Source organism: Mustela lutreola, chromosome 7 (assembly GCF_030435805.1).
Source record: "Mustela lutreola isolate mMusLut2 chromosome 7, mMusLut2.pri, whole genome shotgun sequence".
NCBI lineage: Eukaryota > Metazoa > Chordata > Mammalia > Carnivora > Mustelidae > Mustela > Mustela lutreola.
In genome coordinates, this window is record NC_081296.1 from 94,704,620 (window position 1) to 94,725,315 (window position 20,696).

General features: G+C 37.3%; 2 protein-coding genes across 4 annotated transcripts in view; one reads left to right on the forward strand and one right to left on the reverse strand.

Annotated features, from left to right (window-relative positions):
- GEMIN2 (gem nuclear organelle associated protein 2) overlaps positions 1-20,696 on the forward strand; it is a 24,653-nt gene continuing 3,957 nt past the window's right edge. The window contains exons 1-9 of one of the 3 annotated variants that reach the window (XM_059181967.1): positions 1-188; positions 567-651; positions 2,037-2,126; positions 2,986-3,045; positions 6,207-6,320; positions 8,957-9,001; positions 10,127-10,195; positions 15,088-15,198; positions 17,293-17,351. In XM_059181967.1, coding sequence (XP_059037950.1) covers positions 52-188; positions 567-651; positions 2,037-2,126; positions 2,986-3,045; positions 6,207-6,320; positions 8,957-9,001; positions 10,127-10,195; positions 15,088-15,198; positions 17,293-17,351 — 770 coding nt within the window. In that variant the 5' untranslated portion in view covers positions 1-51. The remainder of the gene's footprint in view (positions 189-566; positions 652-2,036; positions 2,127-2,985; positions 3,046-6,206; positions 6,321-8,956; positions 9,002-10,126; positions 10,196-15,087; positions 15,199-17,292; positions 17,352-20,696) is intronic. The other 2 variants (XM_059181969.1, XM_059181968.1) reach the window with 2 other exon arrangements.
- Positions 19,679-20,696, reverse strand: part of TRAPPC6B (trafficking protein particle complex subunit 6B) — a 26,060-nt gene continuing 25,042 nt past the window's right edge. The window contains exon 6 of the mRNA XM_059181970.1: positions 19,679-20,337. Coding sequence (XP_059037953.1) covers positions 20,297-20,337 — 41 coding nt within the window. The 3' untranslated portion in view covers positions 19,679-20,296. The remainder of the gene's footprint in view (positions 20,338-20,696) is intronic.

Below are 20,696 nucleotides of genomic sequence, written 5' to 3' on the forward strand. Positions count from 1 at the left end.
GTGACCTAGCTTTGACGCATGCGCTGAGTGGGACTGGTTGGATTAAAAACCATGGCGTGGGTACCGGCGGAGTTTGCAGTAGAAGAGTTGATGCCCAGGCTGTTGCCAGTGGAGCCCTGCGACTTGACAGAGAGTTTTGATCCCTCCGTACCCCCGAGGACGCCTCAGGAATACCTGAGGCGGGTCCAGTAAGTGACTCGGTCTTGGAAGGGTAGGCTGGTCGTCCGCTCTGCCCCTGGGCACAGCTCTACCCCCCTCACCCCCCGCCTCTGTTTCGCTTCCCAGTCTAACGCGAGGTAGGGTCGAATCAAGATCACTTGATTACTTCTTTATCCGGGCGAGTTTTTATGAACGTAATTCTGTTTACCTATGTCAAGATGTGTACTTTCAGATTTCCTTGCTTTCAATCCAGTTAATTTCGGAAATACCTTGTTTGGTACGTCAATTGCAATTCTGTACTATTATTCAGATTTCGTAAAGAACCGTGGAAATGGACCGCTCCTTTTACGGCCCATGAACAAAGCACAGCCGTAATCACATTTCTTGCATTTATTACTTATTTGTAGGATCGAAGCAGCTCGATGTCCAGATGTTGTGGTAGCTCAGATTGATCCAAAGAAGTTGAAAAGGAAGCAAAGTGTGAATGTTTCTGTGAGTTTTATTACCCAGCAGGGGGTACTTCCATTTTCCCCTCCCCCGCCCAAACAGAAAGATCAATGGTTTTCCTATGGTCTCACAGTATCTCTATGATATATGTAAGATTTCACTATTCCCTGTAACATTAGACATTAGCTTGTACATTTTCCCCAAAAGGACAGTTGGCATTTACTGCCTCCAGAGAGGTTTTCAGTAACGCTGGCATTCGTGGAGACTCCTCATACTTCAGGTCAGTCCTAAAGGACTCTTTAAATAGGTTACTTACATTACCATTTATTTTTAGGGAACCCTTTTCCACTTGCTTTCATAATTATTCTTAAACTGGTGTTTAACATTATTTAGTGTAGTTTGCATGTTCTGAATTTGACTGGGTTTTGTTTTTTAAGAAAGGAAAAGTATCAAGTATCTTAAATTTTTTCTAGTTACTTGCACACCAGGAACGTTTTTGTTCTTTTATTTAACCAGCACATTTTTTATTAAGCAACTAGGTGGTGCCAGGCACTGGGAATACAACAAAGAATGAGACAGAAAAATCCCCACCTTAGTAGAGTTTACATTCTCCTGAGGAAGACAGTAAACAAGCAAACAAAGTAGATGTATATTGTGACTATTGATATGAAGAAAATTAGCATGTGTAATGACCAATAAGTAACAAGGTAGAGTTGTTGCAGAAGGTCTCTCTAAGGTCATGCTGTTTAACCTAAGGTCAAAGGAGAGCAGCAGCTTTTAAATTTTGATAGGTCCTTTTCCTTTTATGTTCTAAGTAATTTCTTTGGTGTTTATTATCGGGATATTTTAATTCAGATACTACACTGTTTCATATAATTTCTTCTCAGAAATTTTTAGTTGATGGATGAGAATGTCTTATATACCTAGGTTTTGAAATATACACTTTTATTTCAAGGCAATCTGTCATCAGTTTTGAACTGTTATGCTGTGTTAGAAAGTTAAAGTAGCCTTTGTAAAGTCAAGTGTCTTAGATTATTTGTGTACATTCTTCCTATACCAAAATTCTTTAGTTTGGGATATATCTCTTTTGCTTCAAACTGTTTTGTTTTGTTTTAATTATAGAAAGGTAGGACTAAATTATATCTTCAGGGCCCATATAATTTAGATTTCTTAGATTAGAAATTCCAACTATGAACCATTCCAGATTGCTCTTACTGAAATGACTCTATAGGGATCTTTTCCTAATGTTTAAACTTGGACATAAAAAAGAGAAGGGCCTACTTTTTTGCATCTGCAAGTGTATAGTATCTTTCTTATATAACCTTAATCATTTATAACTCTTCATTTTGATTCTGCTTTTACTTTGTAGAGGCATGAGATTCTAGTTATAACACTAACATTGATTCTTATATTTATGAACTGATCTCCAGCTTTCAGGATGCCAGCCTGCTCCAGAAGGATATTCTCCCACACTTCAGTGGCAGCAACAACAAGTGGCACAGTTTTCATCTGTTCGACAAGTAAGTGTACTTTAATTATTTAATCAAATTAAACCCCTTCCACCAGTGAAAGACCATTATATGGTTTCACTCATATGTGGAATATGATACACAGTGCAGAGGATCATAGGGGAAGGGAGGGAAAACTGAATGGCAAGTCATCAGAGAGGGAGACAAACCATGAGAGACTCTTAACTATAAAAAACAAACTGAGGGTTGCTGGAGGGGAGGGGATGGAGGATGGGGTAATTGGATGATGGGCTTTGAGGAGCGCATGATGTGATGAGCATTGGGTGTTATAAGCAGCTGATGAATTATTGAACTCTACATCAGAAACTAATGATGTAATATATATTGGCTAATTGAATTTTAAATTAAAAAAAAAATTAGACCCCTTCTATCTTCCTCCCTCAAGATTTATTTCTGTTCTTAGACTTTAGTTGGAAAAATAAAATTCCTCCTCCTTCTTCTTCTTCTTTTTTTTTTAAGATTTATTTATTTGAGTGAGAGTGCACACCATGCAGGCAGGCATGTGATTCGGGGAAGGAGCAGGCAGAGAGAATCTTTAGGCAGACTCCCCAGTGGGCAATGAGTGTGGAGCCTGAGGAGGGCCTCTGTCTCATGACCCAGGAGATCGTGACCTGAGTCAAAACCAAGAGTTAGTCACTTAACTGACTGAGCCACCCAGGCACCCCAAGATTCATTATTCTGAAGGATAAAATTAAAATATCTATGAACCAGTTACCAGATTATGATCATTAGACATAATACAGTTTGAAACCCACCTTCCAAGTTTCAGGATTGTTAGGATGTTGCACAATTGTTTTCTTTTCAGGTATCCATTCTCTGAAGATCACTTGCCTAACTTTTCTTTCTTTAGAGTGTGATCAGACATAGGAGTCACTGGAAATCACAACAGTTAGACAGTAATGTGACCATGGTACGTAAGTTTCTTTGTCTAAGTGTACAGTGTGTACCTATTTGAAATAGTCCATATTTACTGCCATACTTTAAAGATTCACTTACTTAGTTTCTATTACTTTTGTTCTTTTTCATTGACCGTTAGTAGAAATAATTCTGTTGCATTAGTAGCCGTAAAAGTAGTATATAATTGGGGCATCTGCATGGCTCAGTGTGTTAAGCCTCTGCCTTCAGCTCGGGTCATGATCCCAGGGTCCTGGGATCAAGCCCCGCATTGGGCTCTCTGCTCCTCGGGGAGCCTGCTTCCTCCTCTCTTCTCTGCCTGCCTCTCTGCCCACTTGTGATCTCTTGTCTGTCAAATAAATAAATACAAATCTTTAAAAATTAAAGAAAAAAGTATATAATCAGTAATGCAAGTTGTTATTTTTATAACAGTTTTAATCCATAGAATCTTGAGAGACTTTGAATAGGTTCAGCCTCTACAATTTTTTTTTTTTTAAGATTATTTATTTATTTATTTATTTGACAGACAGAGATCACAAATAGGCAGAGAGGTGGGGGTGGGGGGAGAAGCAGGCTCCCTGCTGAGCACAGAGCCTGATGCAGGGCTCGATCCTAGGACCCCCAGATCATGACCTGACCCAAAGGCAGAGGCTCACCCCACTGAGCCACCCTGGCACCCCAAGCCTCTACAAATTGTTTTTTTTTTTTAAGATTTTATTTATTTATTTGACAGACAAAGATCACAAGTAGCCAGAGAGGCAGGCAGAGAGAGAGGAAGGGAAGCAGGCCTCCTGCTGAGCAGAGAGCCCAATGCAGGACTCGATCCTAGGACCCTGAGATCATGCATGACCCGAGCTGAAGGCAGTGGCTTAACCCACTGAGCCACCCAGGCACCCGCCTCTACAAATTTTTAAGGGTCTTCTAGACCTTGATTTTTTAGAAAATAAATGTATTTTCAGTATTTACAAAAAGATTGAATAAAGGCTTATTGGATTTTCTTTTTTTTTTTTTTTTTTTTAAAGATTTTATTTATTTATTTGACCAGAGAGAGATCACAAGTAGACAGAGAGGCAGGCAGAGAGAGAGAGAGGGAAGCAGGCTCCCCGCTGAGCAGAGAGCCCGATGCGGGACTCGATCCCAGGACCCTGAGATCACGACCCGAGCCGAAGGCAGCGGCTTAACCCACTGAGCCACCCAGGCGCCCCTGGATTTTCCTAGTAAGGTAATGGTGCCAATACCAGTGACATTTTAGTAAAGCCTGTTGCGCATATTAGAAAGTAGTATTTTCTGTGCTTTATCAGTTTAGATATAATTTTCAACTTCAGGAGGTATGTTATATCTGGACTACTGTATAAAAAAGGGAGGTGGAGAAGAGATGGATACATTGTTCCAGGACAAGACTTCTAACTTTTTTAGGTAGTCTGGTATTCTTAGAATCACATAAAAGCTATTTATATTCAGAAGAAAAAATTGTGTGTAACCAAGGTTTTGCTCCCACTTTCACATAGTTCATAGATTTCAGATCTTAGAAGCTTCCTCTAGGCAGTTCTTCCTAATATCTTTTACATGGTAACACCTTTGGATAAATGGAGGAGGCTGCTTGCATAGCCCTCGACTGGAGCTGAAAGCTGAGAAATTCAGTATATGGACTCTGCTTGCTTCTAAATGCTAGTTGAAAGCTCTGCTCTAGGAAAAGTGTGAAACAAACTAACATCACTTGCCTAAGATAATTTAACTCATAAAAGGTATAGCTGAGCTTCAAACCAAAGTTTGGCTGTAAAGCTTTTCTCTGTGCTTTGAGGCCTCCTGGGAAAAGGAGGTGAGTAGACATATTTTTTTCTTGCTTAGTATAAGGACTTTTGGGTAGATTCTTACTAGTTCAAAAAGAAACTGCATCAGTAACTTGACAATACAATTTTGTCAAAAATGTAAATGACTGAACATGATTGAATAAATCGTGATCCATCAAAACAGTGAAATAGTAATAGCATGTTCATCATGGCAAAAATAAATGTTATGTAAATAATAAAATGAATTTTTTAAGTAGAGCACTCTAATAGTTTATTTAAAGCAACAAGGTATACCTTCCCTGGTATAAACATCCTTCATTCTTGTAAGTGTTTTTAGTGCATTTTTTCCCATACTAGTTTCCATCTTTATCATTCTCTTGAACAAACCCTTGTTTGTCAGTATCCATTAAAGTGTGATCCAAACTACACATGTTGTGTAACACTTGGGCACTGTATTAATTTGCTAGGGCTGCCATAATAAAACACCACAGAATGGGTGTTTTAGCAAACAGTAATTTATTTTCTCACAGTTCTCTAGGCTACAAGTCTAAGATGAAGGTATTAACATGTTTTGTTCCTCCTGAAGTCTCTCTGGCTTGCAGGTGGCCATGTGGCTGTGTTCTCACATGGTCTTTCCTATATGCACAGGCATCCTTAGTGACTCTTGTTATGTCTACATTTCCTTTTTTCTTTTTTTTAAAGATTTATTTTATTTTAAAGATTTTATTTATTTATTTGTCAGAGAGAGAGAGAGAGCGAGCACAGGCAGACAGAGTGGAAGGCAGAGACAGAGAGAGAAGCAGGCTCCCTGCTGAGCAAGGAGCCTGATGCAGGACTCAATTCCAGGATGCTGGGATTATGACCTGAGCTGAAGGCAGTGGCTTAACCGACTGACCACCCAGGCGTCCCGGATTTATTTATTCTAGAAAGAGTGTGTGTACATGTGTTGGGGGACAGTGGGGAGGGGCAAAGTGAGAAGGAGAAAGAGTCTCAAGCCAACTCTGCACTCTGAGCATGGAGCCCAAGGAGGGGCCTGGGATCACCACCGGCACATAAACCAAGAGTTGGACACTTAACTGACTGTACCACTCAGGCACCCCTAAATTTCCTCTTCTTAGAAGGACATTGGTCAGATGATGAAAGCCCACCCTAAAAGCCTGATTTTATCATAATCCATTATAAAGGCCTTGTCCAAATATAGTCACATTCTAAGATACTGGAGGGTAGGGCTTCAACATACAAATTTTGGGGGGACAAATTCAACCCATAATAGGCACCATATCTTTCTGTTGAAGTGGTAGGAATATAAAAGACTTCACTTTTTTTTTAACTATTCAGTTAAAAACGAAACAACATAGAAATAAGATAATTTTTTTTTTTCTTTTAGCCAAAATCTGAAGATGAAGAAGGCTGGAAAAAATTTTGTCTGGGTGAAAGGTTATGTGCTGAAGGGGCTGTTGGACCAGCTACCAGTGAAGGTCCTGGAATTGATTATGTGCAAGTAAGTGATCTGTGGATAAATCAAAGGAGTTCTACTTTTGGTGTATGATTTGATACAAAGATTCTGAAACTACAACCTAGGCCAAATCTAGTTTGCAGGCTGTTTTTGTATAGCATATGAGCCAGGAGTGTTTTTAAAATAATACTAAGTTACTGAGTGTATGGCCTGCAAAGCCTAAAATACCCTCTGGCTCTTTACAGAAAATGTTTGCCAACCTATGACCTAGCTAATTGGCTCTCTTATTTAAAAATGTGCAGCCCAGTTTCTGAAACAATGTACTGTGACCTACCTTTCTTTCTTTCTTTTTTTTTTTTTTTTTTAAGATTTTATTTATTTATTTGACAGAGATCACAAGTAGGCAGAGAGACAGGCAGAGAGAGAGGAGGAAGCAGGCTCCCCGCTGAGCAGAGAGCCGGATGCAGGGCTTGATCCAGGGATGCTGGGATCATGACCTGAGCCGAAGGCAGAGACTTTAACCCACTGAGCCACCCAGGCGCCCCTCTTTCTTTCTTTTTTTAAGATTTTATTTATTTATTTGACACAGAGAGAAAAAGAACAAGCAGGGGGAGTGGCAGGGAGAGGGAGAAGCAGGCTCACACAGAGCAGGAAGCCCGACGTGAGACTCCATCCCAGGACTCTGGGATCGTGACCTGAGATGATTGCAGATGCTTAACAAACTGAGCCACCCAGGCACCCCGTACTATGACTTTTCTTAGGTGGGCTTTGTATCTCTTAAGTTTTAGCTATGTGATAACTTCCTGAGATAGGATTCAGGGTTTTTTTTAATGATTGAGCATGGGTTATGAGTTTTGCATAGTCCAGGAAACAAAGGAAAACATGACACAGGGGCTTAAAAATGCTTAATAGATTTCATATTCTGGAGATGAACTTTTGAAGGTATTCTTACATTTCCCATGGCTTTATTCTAATCATAAATCATACGCCAACTGCTTCTTGGCCCCACAGTTTGTGTGTTTATCTCATTTAAAAGTAGCTGATCCAAAAAATGTAAAAGCTCTAAAAATTTGGGCCCCTGGGTGGCTCAGTAAGTTGAGCATTCAAGTCTTGATTTCACCTCACATCTTGATCTCAGGGTTATGAGTGAAAGCCCCACACTGGGCTCCATGCTGGGTATGGAACCTACTTTAAAAAAACAAACCAAAAACCATCAAAAATCATTGAAAGACCAACAACCAATTAAAACAGAAAAGGCAGGGGCACCTGGGTGGCTCAGTCATTAAACGTCTGCCTTCGGCTCAGGTCATAATCCCAGGGTCCTGGGATCAAGCCTTGCATCGGGCTCCCTTATCTGTTGGGAAGCCTGCTTCTCCCTCTCCGACTTACCCTGCTTGTGTTCCCTCTCTCACTATCTCTTTATCAAATAAATAAATCTTAAAAAAAAAAAAAGAAACAAAAAACAAAGAAAATGCAAAGGCTATAAATAGCTCACAGAAAGAAAAATATAAACTGCTCTTAGATGAGAAGATGCCATATTCACTCACCATAGAAATATAACTTGTAACTCCACTGAGCTGCTGTTTTTCAGATAACATTGGCAAAGGAAATTTGATAGCTCTTTTAACAAGGGCGGGGAAAATAGGTACTTTTATACATGGTGGTGGGGTGTACATAGATTCGGGTCTGTAAACAAACTAATTTGGCCCTGTTTCTTACACAATCTGTTGTGTTTTTTTGGATAATGCCCTAATGGACGTTATATTTCAAAATGTATTCTAATTGGACAAAAAATTACAACTCACTTAGCTTGTTATTACAAAATATATGAAAGTAAAATACAGCATGTGGAAGAACCATTTAAGGAGGCAGAGTTAATGCACAGTCTCCTTTTAAGATTTTTTTAAATTTATTTATTTGACAGAGACGCAGCGAGAGAGGCAGCAGAACCAGGGAGAGTGGTAGAGGAAGAAGCAGGCTTCCTGCCAAGCAGGGAGCCCAATGTGGGGCTCAATCCCAGGACCCTAGGATCATGACCTGAGCCGAACGCTTGACAACTGAGCCACCCAGGTGCCCCTCAAAATACTTTTTTAATTGAATCAGCTTAGGTTTGAAAAAAATTATTCTGAGTGCCCTTTATTCCTGAAAATGTTCGCTTTAGCTGCAGATTTTGAAAACGTGTGTGCAGCATATTAATATAGTATCAATAGTATCATAGTATTAGTTTAGGAAATTTCATATTTTAATTACATCATTTTTAAATTTATATATTCAAATTGCAAAATATTTTTTGAGGCATTTCCAATGTAATAGTTGATAGAATGTTTTATTATAATGGGTAATGAAGGAATTTCCTGTTAGTCATTCTTTGTTTTTAAAAATTGTGATAAGAAACTCACGAGTTTGGGGGCACCTGGGTGGCTCAGTGGGTTAAAGCCTCTGCCTTCAGCTCGGGTCGTGATCCCAGGGTCCTGGGATTGAGCCCTGCATCACGCTCTCTGCTCAGCTGGGAGCCTGCTTCCTTCTCTCTCTCTCTGCCTGCCTGTCTGCCTACTTGTGACCTCTGTCAAATAAATAAATAAAATCTTTAAAAAAAAAAAAACAAAAACTCACGAGTTTGAAAATAATGAAGCACCCTTTATAATACCATTTAGTAAATTTCATTCTCATTTTTCTTTCAGATTGGTTTTCCTCCCTTGCTAAGTATTGTTAGCAGAATGAATCAGGTAAAATCCATTCAATAATACTGATGAATGTATTTGTTGTTTTCAATGTGTATGAGAGTATATAAACACATTCATTAAATGCTTACAGTACATAAGGTCCTGTCCTAACCTCATTAACAGTTGTTATTTAATTCCCAGTACAACTCATATTGAGAATTATTATTAATATCCAGTTTTTATAGATAAGGAAACAATTGAAAGTTAAATGATTTGCAGGTGGTTTCAGCAAGTTCTAATGGCACACTGGGATTTAACCCCAGTTTGACCTAATTCCAGAGCTCATGCTACATCATGTTGTTCAACTCTTCAATTGTGTATATTTCAGTTTTAAGTCTTAGATTCTGGGGTTTGAAGTAAAACTGAGGTTAGATTGTTACTTCTAGTTCCAGATGTCCTATATATCCCATTAGGAATGAAATAGATAATTTCTTGGAGCAAAAGCTTCTCACTCTTTTAGGATGAAGAACTCTGTTATCCATTTAAATAGCAGATGAGAAATTTGATTATTTTGCCTTCACATAGCTTTGGGTGCCCTTGAAAGATAAATTTTTTTAAGTGTCGTGCTCTATTGTAAATCCTTTACTGGCTAATAGTCTCACTTGATCATTTGTTTTAAAATACTGTATCATACTAAATTCAATGAGTGACTTTCGTTAAGTGTCCAATTATGCTTGAAGAAGCAAGAGAATATTTTCAATAGTTTGATAAATTCTGTCTATATAGCTTTAAAACCATCTTTCTCTAGCTAACTTTCTCCTTATATTTTTACTTTGACTTAATGAAAATAACTTGAAGGTATTTATGCAAAGATTTTTTTTTAAGAGCCAGGGGAATTTTTCAGGTATTTTTAAACTAAGTTAGTGGTTACAGACTAAATCCTTGGGTTTAAACCAAGGTATTGATACTTGAAAGTACTTAAAAATATTTGTCTAAAAAGCTTCTTCCCTCTGAGTGATCCACCTAACCAAATTACTAAATACAGTCAATTTCTCTGGAAGTCTAAAGCATGGGACTATTTTTAATATCAGAGTTTCTTTTTAACTAAACTTAATGAAACCCATGTTGAACTTGCCTTTGTTTTATTACTAATACATTTCTTCCACCTTCCCTTTCCCCTTTTTTTAGGCTACAGTAACTAGCGTATTAGAATATCTGAGTAATTGGTTTGGAGAAAGAGACTTCACTCCAGAACTGGTAGTATTGCATCTTTTTATTTTTATAATGCAGACAAAATTGTGTATACTTGTTTTATATATGAGATAGGACTCTAAGGATATTTATGGATATGTGTGTATTATACTTGTACATAAACTATGTGTACAATGCAAACTATGCTTGCTTGCAGTGAAATAAGGAGCTTAGAGTAGAATGCAAATCAATATTATATTTTATTGAGAAAGATTTACCTTGGAAAAAGTCAGCTAAAGAGTTTATTTATGGGGCGCCTGGGTGGCTCAGTGGGTTAAAGCCTCTGCCTTCAGCTCAGGTCATGATCTCAGGGTCCTGGGATCAAGCCCCGCATTGGGCTCTCTGCTCAGCAGGGAGCCTGCTTTCTTTCCTCTCTCTCTGCCTGTCTCTCTGCCTACTTGTGATCTCTGTCTGTCAAATAAATAAATAAAATCTTTTAAAAAAAAAAAAAAAAGTTTATTTATATCTTGGGAGAAGCAACTTGTCTCACTGCAGTCCAGTAACAAATAGATCACTGACTGACATCCAGTTTGGACATCCCATTATAAGTAGTGCTGGCTTAAATAAATTTGAAATGCATTTTCTTTTTTGTGTGTGTTCTGTGTAAATGTGTTGTTTTTGTATGTTTGTTTTTTAAGTAGGCTCCTTGCCCAATGTGGAGCCCAGCGTGGGGCCTGAACTCATGACCCTGAGATCAGTCAAGGCCTGAGCTGAAATCAAGAGTCCGATGCTCAACCTCTACTGAGCCACCCAGGTGCCCAGAAACAGTGACTTTAAACATTAATTTTTTTCCCCTTAAGTGCACGTTATATAGTAGAGATTTAAAAGAATAAAATATAAAAATGAAAATCTAGTGAATTTCACATAAGAATATGATACTTAAGAGACTTCCCAAGCTACCGAGATGAATGGCAGGCTTAAAAATTTGTACATTATATTGCAATATTGGTTTATCTGTTTTTCCCAGCAGACTATAAGTTTCTGCAGGGCAAAGATTATATCTTATCCTTTGACAGGGAGCTTTGGAGCCTCAGGTATACTCTTTTGCAAATATCCTTAACTATAAAAAAATATATGTTTCTAAAAATTAGATTTAACTTCAAAGGATAATACAATTTCTTATTAGGATATTAAGCAGATAATTCATTTATATAATGCCCACCAAACTGACTTATTTGACCCAAACTGAAGATGAAAATGAGCTGTGAATATAAAACTATAAAGTAGAGGGGCAGTGCAGTGTAGTTAAGAGTATAGAGGATTGCTGGGGTGTCACCTTGAGCAGGTACTGAATCCTTATATGCGCCAGTCTCCTTATCTGTAAAATGCAAATAACAGCTCATAGGTTATTGGAGGATTCAAGGAGTTACTATATACAAAGTTCTTAGTGTTAATGCCTGGCACACAGTGCTTACTATTTTGTTGGTATTTGATATTCTTTTGTGAGTTGGATTTTAAGACCATGGTTAAACATCCAACTCTTAAGCTCGGCCCAGGTCTTGATCTCAGGGTTGTCATTTCAAGTACCATGCCCAGCCTACTTAAAAAATAAATAAATAGAGATAAAATCACTGTTTCTGATTCAGTGGCCACACATATGTAATATGTTATTTTACATATATAATATGTTATTCTGGGTTTTTTAGCTCCCGATTTCATATATATAGTTCTGTATGATAATGTAACTCATATAATTTCCATTGTCTTAATGTCTCATGGTTTACTTGGTTCTCTCATTATTGATCTTCTGGGTTCTTTCTTGTATTTTATAATCATGACTAAATTACAAACATTTATACTAATTTAATTTAATTAACATTTTCTCAGGATATTGCTAGAGCAGAATTATTGAATCAGGGTTTTATAACCTTTTGTTACATTTTGCTACATTGCTTTGCAAAAGGAATGAATCAGTTAATAGTGCCATCAGCAAAGGTTTCTTCTTTTTCTCTGGAGCTCCGCTTTAAGTTGAACCATGTACATTTGCCATTTTTGTAGGTTAAAAACATTTGATTATCAGTAATTCCATATGTTCAATCTAATGATTATAATCATTTTATAATTTGCTTGTTTTCAAATTTAGTGAACTTACAGTAATACTTCAAAGTAAATGTAATTTGTATTCCTTGAATGTCAGTGAAAGTGAATATTTTCCCCATCATAGGTATATTAGGCATACCTTCAAGAGATAACTTTGTATATATTCATATTACTTGTTCATTGGAATCTGGATGTTCAACTCTAAATTCTACATCCATTCTTTCTCTCTGATAGTGACCTTTTAGCAGTATTACCTGACCTGTTTTCCTTCTCTTCCTTATATCTTTATTTTATTAACTTTGTTGTAAGATTTTTTTGGAAAAATTTTTTTAAACTTCTGAAGATTTCCCAAGGTAATAAGGTGATAAGTTTGGCGTTTCCTATTTATTAGTGAGAGCATATTACCAAAAAGTAGCTATATTTGTCAGAGGAACTGACAGCTGATGTACTAAATCTTAACCTAATGAACCCTTTGCTTCTAACCTTGAGTCGATATGACTCTTAAATCAACGGTATTCAGTTCTTCTATCCAATTAACCATATTATCAGAACTTTCCTATTAAGAATATCAGTGTATAAAGACCTATATTACAAAGTTTGCTTATCATAAACTAGCAGAAGAAAAAAGACATTTTTTTTAAATGTCTTTACTTGGGATTACTTTAATTTCTTCTTGAAAAATAAATACAGCCTTATTTTTCATCCAAATGTGAAGGTATTAAAGAATACGTTCAGCTATTTTGTTTTGGGTTTTGTTTTTACATTTTAGTATTGCCACATTGTGTTCACTGACTTTGAGAAAAGGTGCCTCTAAATATAAATACATCTTAGACAATCAGTAGAGGTTTAAGAGCCATTTGAATACCTGAATGCCAGTTATATGGTAAATGTAGCCCTGAGAATTTGAGCCAAGTTTAAATGTATAATAGTTTTTTTGATGTAGAAGAGGATGCCAGTTATTATTTATAAAAGAAACTTGGATGTGAATCTTTTGTTTAAGAAAAAGTCTTACTGATTTGGGGTAGCTTGAGGAGCTAATTTAGTTTGTTGCATGAATTGCTATGTAAACATTGTTTAATATTCTTTAGGTTTCTCCAGAGTGATTTGTTCCTCAGAATAAATTCAGTCATATACACTGCTGGTGGAAATAGAATTTGATATAATTTTTCTGGGGTACAATTTACTGATTATATCTCAGAAACATTTATGAACACATATACCCTTTGATACTACCATTTTATTTCTAGGAATTTAGCCCAAAAAACCAGAGATGCTCTAAAATTTATGTTCAAGGATATTTATCACACTATTTTTTAGATAACAGCAGCAAATTAAACCTGAGTGCTCAACAATAGGAAATTGGTTAATTATGGTGCATTCAAAATGGAACATTCATTCCATAAAGATTTTAATTTAAGCTCCTGTTGTGTTCCAACTCTAGACTTGGTCCTAGGGGTATAATATCTATCATTATACTCTCAAAGAGTTTGGGAAAAGAAAGAATAAACCAGCAGTGACAGGAAAGTGTTTGGTTAAGGAGTATTTATATAAGTGTTATGTTGAGATGTTATTAATCCCATTTAACAACATGGGAGATACTTAACTATGTATTGCAAGTAAAGAAGAGGGCTACACAAGGTTACTACCACATTATTAATATTACTGCATTAATGGAACTTTATTTTTTTATAAGTTGTACATAATAAATATGCTAAAGATAAAAATTAGCACTTTTTTAAATTAGAAATTTTATCTGGATGGGGTTGTGTTTGTGTTTTTTACTTTGTGCTCTTTGTATTCTTCAGTTTTTCTGAATTGAATATTTTTTCCTTTTGTAATTAAAAAAAAAAAGAGAGAACATTTCAAAAGAGGATGGGGATGGAGTACCTGGGGGGCTCAGTTGGTTAAGTGTCTGACTCTTGATCTCAGCTCAGGTCTTAATTTCAGGATCGTGAGTTCAAGCCCTCCATTGCGCTCCATGCTAAGCATGGAGCCTACTTTAAAAATAAGTAAATATATAAAAAGAGTGGGGATAGATTGTTTGCCATGGTACTTAACAGAAGTATCAAAACATTTTTTATAATTTGTTTAAGATTTATTTTTTTTTAATTTTTATTTTTTTTTAAGATTTTATTTATTTATTTGACAGAGAGAAATCACAAGTAGACGGAGAGGCAGGCAGAGAGAGAGGAAGGGAAGCAGGCTCCCTGCTGAGCAGAGAGCCCGATGCGGGACTCGATCCCAGGACCCTGAGATCATGACCTGAGCCGAAGGCAGCTACTTAACCCACTGAGCCACGCAGGCGCCCCAAGATTTATTTTTTTAAGTACTCTCTATTTCTAGCATGGGGCTTGAACTCACAGTCCCAAGATCAAGGGTTGCATGCTCCACCAACTGAGCCAGCCAGGTGCCCCTCACAACATTATTTCATCTAGAGTATATTTTTTTGTATAGGCATAGAGCAAAGTTATAAATTTATAAAATTATATATTTGCATATCTGTCTATAAAGGGTAAAGGAAAAATGTGTCTTAATTTTTGCAAGGATTAGCACATCTTAATGTAGTTTTCTGACTAGAAATCAGGACTTCCATTATAGGAAGAATCTCTAAAATGAACTCTTTGGACCTAAGGGTATTTGAAGTATCCAATGTCCTATGTCTGTGGTAAGAAGATACAAAAGCTATTGGCTGGCTGTCTAGATAATCCCTTGTTGTCTATATCCAAACATAATACAGTTAATGTTACATTGATTTATTCATAGCAAATAACCAGACACAACTTTGGACATTTAAAAAAATAACTTAAACTTAGGGTACGGTATTTGCTACTTACTACTTTTTCTAAAATCCTCTTTAGGGAAGGTGGCTTTATGCATTATTGGCTTGTCTTGAAAAACCTTTATTACCTGAGGCTCATTCACTGATTCGGCAGCTAGCAAGAAGGTGCTCTGAAGTAAGGCTCTTAGTGGTAAGTTACAGCTTACTATTTCAAATTGAAAGTGCTCATTGATTTATGTGGTAATAAAAAAGGATTACATTGAAATAGGAAAATGTGAAATATTTTATTAGTCAAGATTAGATTTGGCCACATAATTTTAGGAAGCCCAAAATAACAGTAGCTTAAATAAAATGGACATGTTTTTCTTAGATAAAGGAAGTCTTCAGGTGGACCGAGCAAATCTAAGATGGCAGTAGCCCAGGCCTTTGAGTTCTGGCTCATGTGACTTCGGTTGCCAAGCTCACCTCATGGTCCAAGGTAGCTGCTGGAGTTCAGCCATTATATTTGGTTATAGGAACTAGAAAGAAGAGAAGATTATCCTCTAACAAAGCTTCCCAGAGGTTTCACAAGCACATCTGGCTGTATATCTAGCTCATTTAGCCAGACTTTAGTCACATGGCCATTAGGAACTATGGGTAGTTTTACTTTTAGCTGGGGGGACAGGGTGCCTAGTTAAAAATGAACTTCCTTTGCTAAATAGCAAGGGAAAACAAGAAGCTGGAGTGGTCAACTAACAGTCTCTGGCGCAATGATTGTTCTGAATACCTGCAGCATTATAATATAAATAAACTTTATGCCAGATTAAGTCCACCTGTGATTTTTTTTTTCTTTCATCCCTCCTTTCCCTTCCACAAAATGTATACTCGTTCTCTATTGACTACTCACAAATATTTTTGTTAAACCATGATACAGCCCAAACTAGCTTCTGTGGCTTGTACTCCAAGCAGAATATACTTGCAACTCAGAAAATATTTCACATATTTTGTTCCTAGACTTTATTTCGTCTCCAGAAGTGCCTTTTCACTCTTCCAGTCTGCATCTAAATACCATTTAGTTTTCGTAATCTGGCTCATATTCTACCACTTTCTATGATACTCTTCCTGATCCTAACAACTAAAAAGAATCTCTTCGTCCTCTGTTTTTCCAGTATAATTAATGTTTTTTTATGGGCACTTTACACATTTTTCTTTCATTAAAATTAATATGGATATTTTATCTTCTCCGCTATTAGCAGGTAATATGTTTTATTCAGCTTTGTTTCATATAGTGCTTGACACATAGATTAGAGTATACTAACAAGGAAGCATGTCCCAAGTTTGAATTAACATGTGATGTGTCTGCTATAACATTTCTTGATAGGTTATTGTAACTTTATCCTGAAATGTATAAAATTAAATTACACATTCGGTAACATCACTTTGTAAAATATATATAGTTCAGCAACTATCTCCATATAATTGAGAAGCCTGATCTGCTGGACTATTTTCTGGTATGTCTTAAGCTAGAAGCCACGATTTCAGTCCTCAATTTTAAGTTTTTTAAAATATTTTTTATAGTTTGTTTTCCGTACTGTGTAGTTAGGACATTTGTGTGTGTGTGTGGGGGGGGGGTTGCTCCCCTACTTGGAACCGGGAAAAATCTTTTTTCCAAGTTATTCTCCTTTGAATCTGCAATTCTTTATTTCTTTTCCCTATTGAGGACCTTTCTTTAAAAGTTCATGTCAGGGGCCACCTGGGTGGCTCAGTCGTTAAGTATCTGCCTTCAGCTCGGGTCATGATCCCAGAGTCCTTGGATAAGTTCCACGTTGGTCTCCCTGCTTAGCAAGGTGTCTGCATCTCCCTCTGCCTGCCACTCCCCCTGCTTGTGCCCTCTCTGTGACAAATAAAATCTTTAAAGATCATGTCAGATGTTTCTCAAGGGTTGTTAGCTCTCTAGCTTTCTCCTTTTTCTTTGAGGTTTTCTACTTCCATATGATTATTACTATTATCTAACAAAAGTTTCATGTTTTGCATATTGAAATTTGTTTCAAAAATACTAGGGAGAGGGACGCCTGGGTGGCTCAGTTGGTTGGACGACTGCTATCGGCTCAGGTCATGATCCCGGAGTCCCGGGATCAAGTCCCGCATCGGGCTCCCAGCTCCACGGGGAGTCTTTTCTCCCTCTGACCTTCTCCTCGCTCATGCTCTCTCTCACTGCCTCTCTCTCAAATAAATAAATAAAATCGTTAAAAAAAAAAATACTAGGGAGAACACTCTACATTTTTCTGATTTTTTTTTTCTTTAGGACAGTAAAGATGATGAGCGGGTTCCTGCTTTGAATTTATTAATCTGTCTCGTTAGCAGGTAAGTAATCCTTGATTCCTTGCTTTATAATAGTGTTACTAATGGAAAATACTGTTTTCATTTTCAAACAGAGGAAATTGAGGTATAAGGAAACAATATCATACGTATATCAATTCCCTATATTTTGAGTTTTTTCAATAAATAATGCTACAGTGTAGACCCTTATACGTTATAGCTCTGTTATTTCCTAAGGGCAAACTCCTAGAAATAAGTTGAAGTGCTTGCATGTATTTTAAAACCGAGATATTTATTAATAGTTGGCCTTCCAGAAACTCCTATCTTTCTGTGTTCCCATGAAAGTGTCAGTGAGACTGCCTGTCTTCTATTCAACACTGGGCATTTTCAGTTGATACAAATGTTTCCATTCTAATAACAAAAAGATACAAATTATTTTTATTTGCATTTGTTTAGTTACCAGTGAGGGTAAAAAAAATACTTTATTTTATTGTAATTTTTTTTAATTGCCTTGTGTTCTTTATTCATTTTCAGTTTGAACATATTTTTATTTAGTATGTGTTTGATTTCATTTCTTAACATTGAAGTTCGACCTGGAATTTATCTAAAAACATTCTCATATTCTGAATTCATGTGTATGAGTATATGTGTGTATTATACCTACACATATTTATTTCAGGTCTCTTTCTGGATTAGATTTTTTTTTTTAAGATTTTATTTATTTATTTGACAGAGAGAGATCACAAGTAGGCAGAGAGGCAGGCAGAGAGAGGGAAGCAGGCTCCCCGCTGAGCAGAGAGCCTGACGTGGGGCTTGATCCCAGGACCCTGAGATCACGACCCAAGCCGAAGGCAGAGGCTTAACCCACTGAGCCACCCAGGCACCCCTGGACTTGATATTTTATACATTGGTCAGTGTTTTTAATCTAATGCCAATACCTTTCTAAAGCTTTATATTATGTTTAAATATTGATAAGGGAAATGATCTGTGTCCATTATTCTTCCTCAAGACACTTTTTCAGAATACACATGTATTCAATATATAATTTCTCAATCTATAATAATTATGCTGCTGGTGATAATTAATACTTAACTAGACACTTTGTGCCACGCATTTTTCTTAGTGCTTCATAATAGAAACTCATTGAATCCTTAGAAGGTAGGTGCTATTACCAATTACAGATGAGGAAACCATGGCAGAAAAGATAAAACAATTTTCTGGCCATCACAAAGCTAGTAAATTGTAGGGCTAAGGTCCAAAAACAAGGCAGCTTTGCTCCAGAGTTAAGTTCTGGACTATGCTCGTATCAAACTACCTATCTCTTGGTAATAAGGATTAAATGAAAGCCCTAGGCGCTATGTATACTGGGTCTTTAATCCTTACAACTCAAGAGTTTTTTCTTTTACTTTCACAGGTAAAGACACAGCTTTAGAAACATTAATTAGGGTTCAGTAAACTAGTACTGAATGGAATCAGAGACTTAAATATAACATCTGACTACTAATCCACTGATATTTTATAATGTGCAGTTATGAGAAAAGCAATATCAAGTAATTAGTCATGATTATTTTTTTTTTCCCCTCAGAACATTATTTAAAAACGAAAAATATGTTCTAGGCCAGAAAATTTTCTTAGACTATATAGGCTTCACTTAAGAAAACCTGAAGGGGCACCTGGGTGGCTCAGTGGGCTAAAAAGCCTCTGCTTTCGGCTCAGGTCATGATCTTGGGGTCCTGGGATGAAGCCCTGAATTGGGCTCTCTGCTTGGCAGGGAGCCTGCCTCCCCCTCTCTCTCTGCCTGCCTCACTGCTTACTTGTGATCTCTGTCTGTCAAATAAATAAATAAATAAATCTTTAAGAAAAGGGAAGAGAAAATCTGCAGAAGAGGGGTGCCTGAGTGGCTTAGTCAGTTAGGCGTCGACTCTTGATTTTGGCTCAGGTCATGAACTCAGATGGAGCCCCGTGTTGGCATGGAGCCTGCTTAAGATGCTCTCTCCCCCCTGCCCCACACAGCAGGCTGTCTAAAAGAAGACTTAAAGAAGATTCTAGAATGTTTGAAAAAAGATAACATAGACCTTGAATCTTGGCCATAGCCATCTCAATATAAGTATCAAATATTGTTTTCTTTTGTAGGTTTGTTTTTTTGTTGTTGTTGGTCTTGTTTATCCTACAACTTTAAAGCAAAAACTTCTAACTGATAGAAATACTTATTCAAATGAGTGGAATCCCATTCAGATGGGATTTAATAGCCCTATTACCCACCTTAATTATTTTATCAATGAAAAATGTTTTAAGCTCCTTTTTTTTTTTTAAAGATTTTATTTATTTATTTGACAGAGAGATCACAAGTAGACACAGAGGCAGGTAAAGAGAGAGGGAGAAGCAGGCTCCCGGCCAAGCAAAGAGCCCGATGTGGGGCTTGATTCCAGAACCCTGAGATCATGACCTGAGCCGAAGGCAGAGGCTTAACCCACTGAGCCACCCAGGTGCCCCTAAGGTTCTTATTATGGAGATTTTCAAATACATATGAATGTAGTAGAATAATACTTGCCCCCCATCAGCATCTATCACCCAAGTTCAACATTTATTAACTTCACCAGAGTATTTCATTTGTCTCATCTTTTTTGTTAATGTATTTTAAACAGATCTCAGACATGTCATTTGGACCTTTTAAAGTGATTAGGACCTTTTAAAACATGACTCTAATACTGGTATCATATCTAATAAATTTAATAACTCCACAATATTATCTGATACCTAGTTCACGTTTCATATTCCTTAATTGTTCCCAAAATGTCTTCTCACATTTGAATTGTTCAAATCAGGATCCAACCTTTTCCCTTTCCCCACTAGCCAGGGAGAGGTTGAACCACATGCTGTTGTTCTTCATTCCCATGGTAACTTAAAGAGAAACTTTCACAATGTCCAGAGCCCTTGATATCCTGGAAATGGAGAAGGCTGTCCTCAAATTCCTTGCAGCAGGAACCCACTTAGGTGGCACCAACCTTGACTTCCAAATGGAGCAGTACATCTACAAAAGGAAAGTGTTAGTATCTACATCATAAATCGGAAGAGAGGGGCGCCTGGGTGGCTCAGTTGTTTAAGCATCCAACTCTTAATGTCAGCTTAGGTCTTGATCTCAGGGTCGTGAGTTCAAGCTCCATGTTGGGCTCCATGCTGGGTGCGGAGCCTACTTTAAAAAAAAAAAAAAATCTGGAGAGAGAACCTGGGAGATGCTTCTGCAGGCAGCTTGTGCCATTGTTGCCATTGAAAACCCAGTTGATGTCAGTGTTCTGTCATCCAGAAATACTAGCCAGCAAGCTGTGCTGAAGTTTGCTGCTGCTACTGGAGCCACTCCCTCCTGCTGGCCACTTTATCCCTGGAACCTTC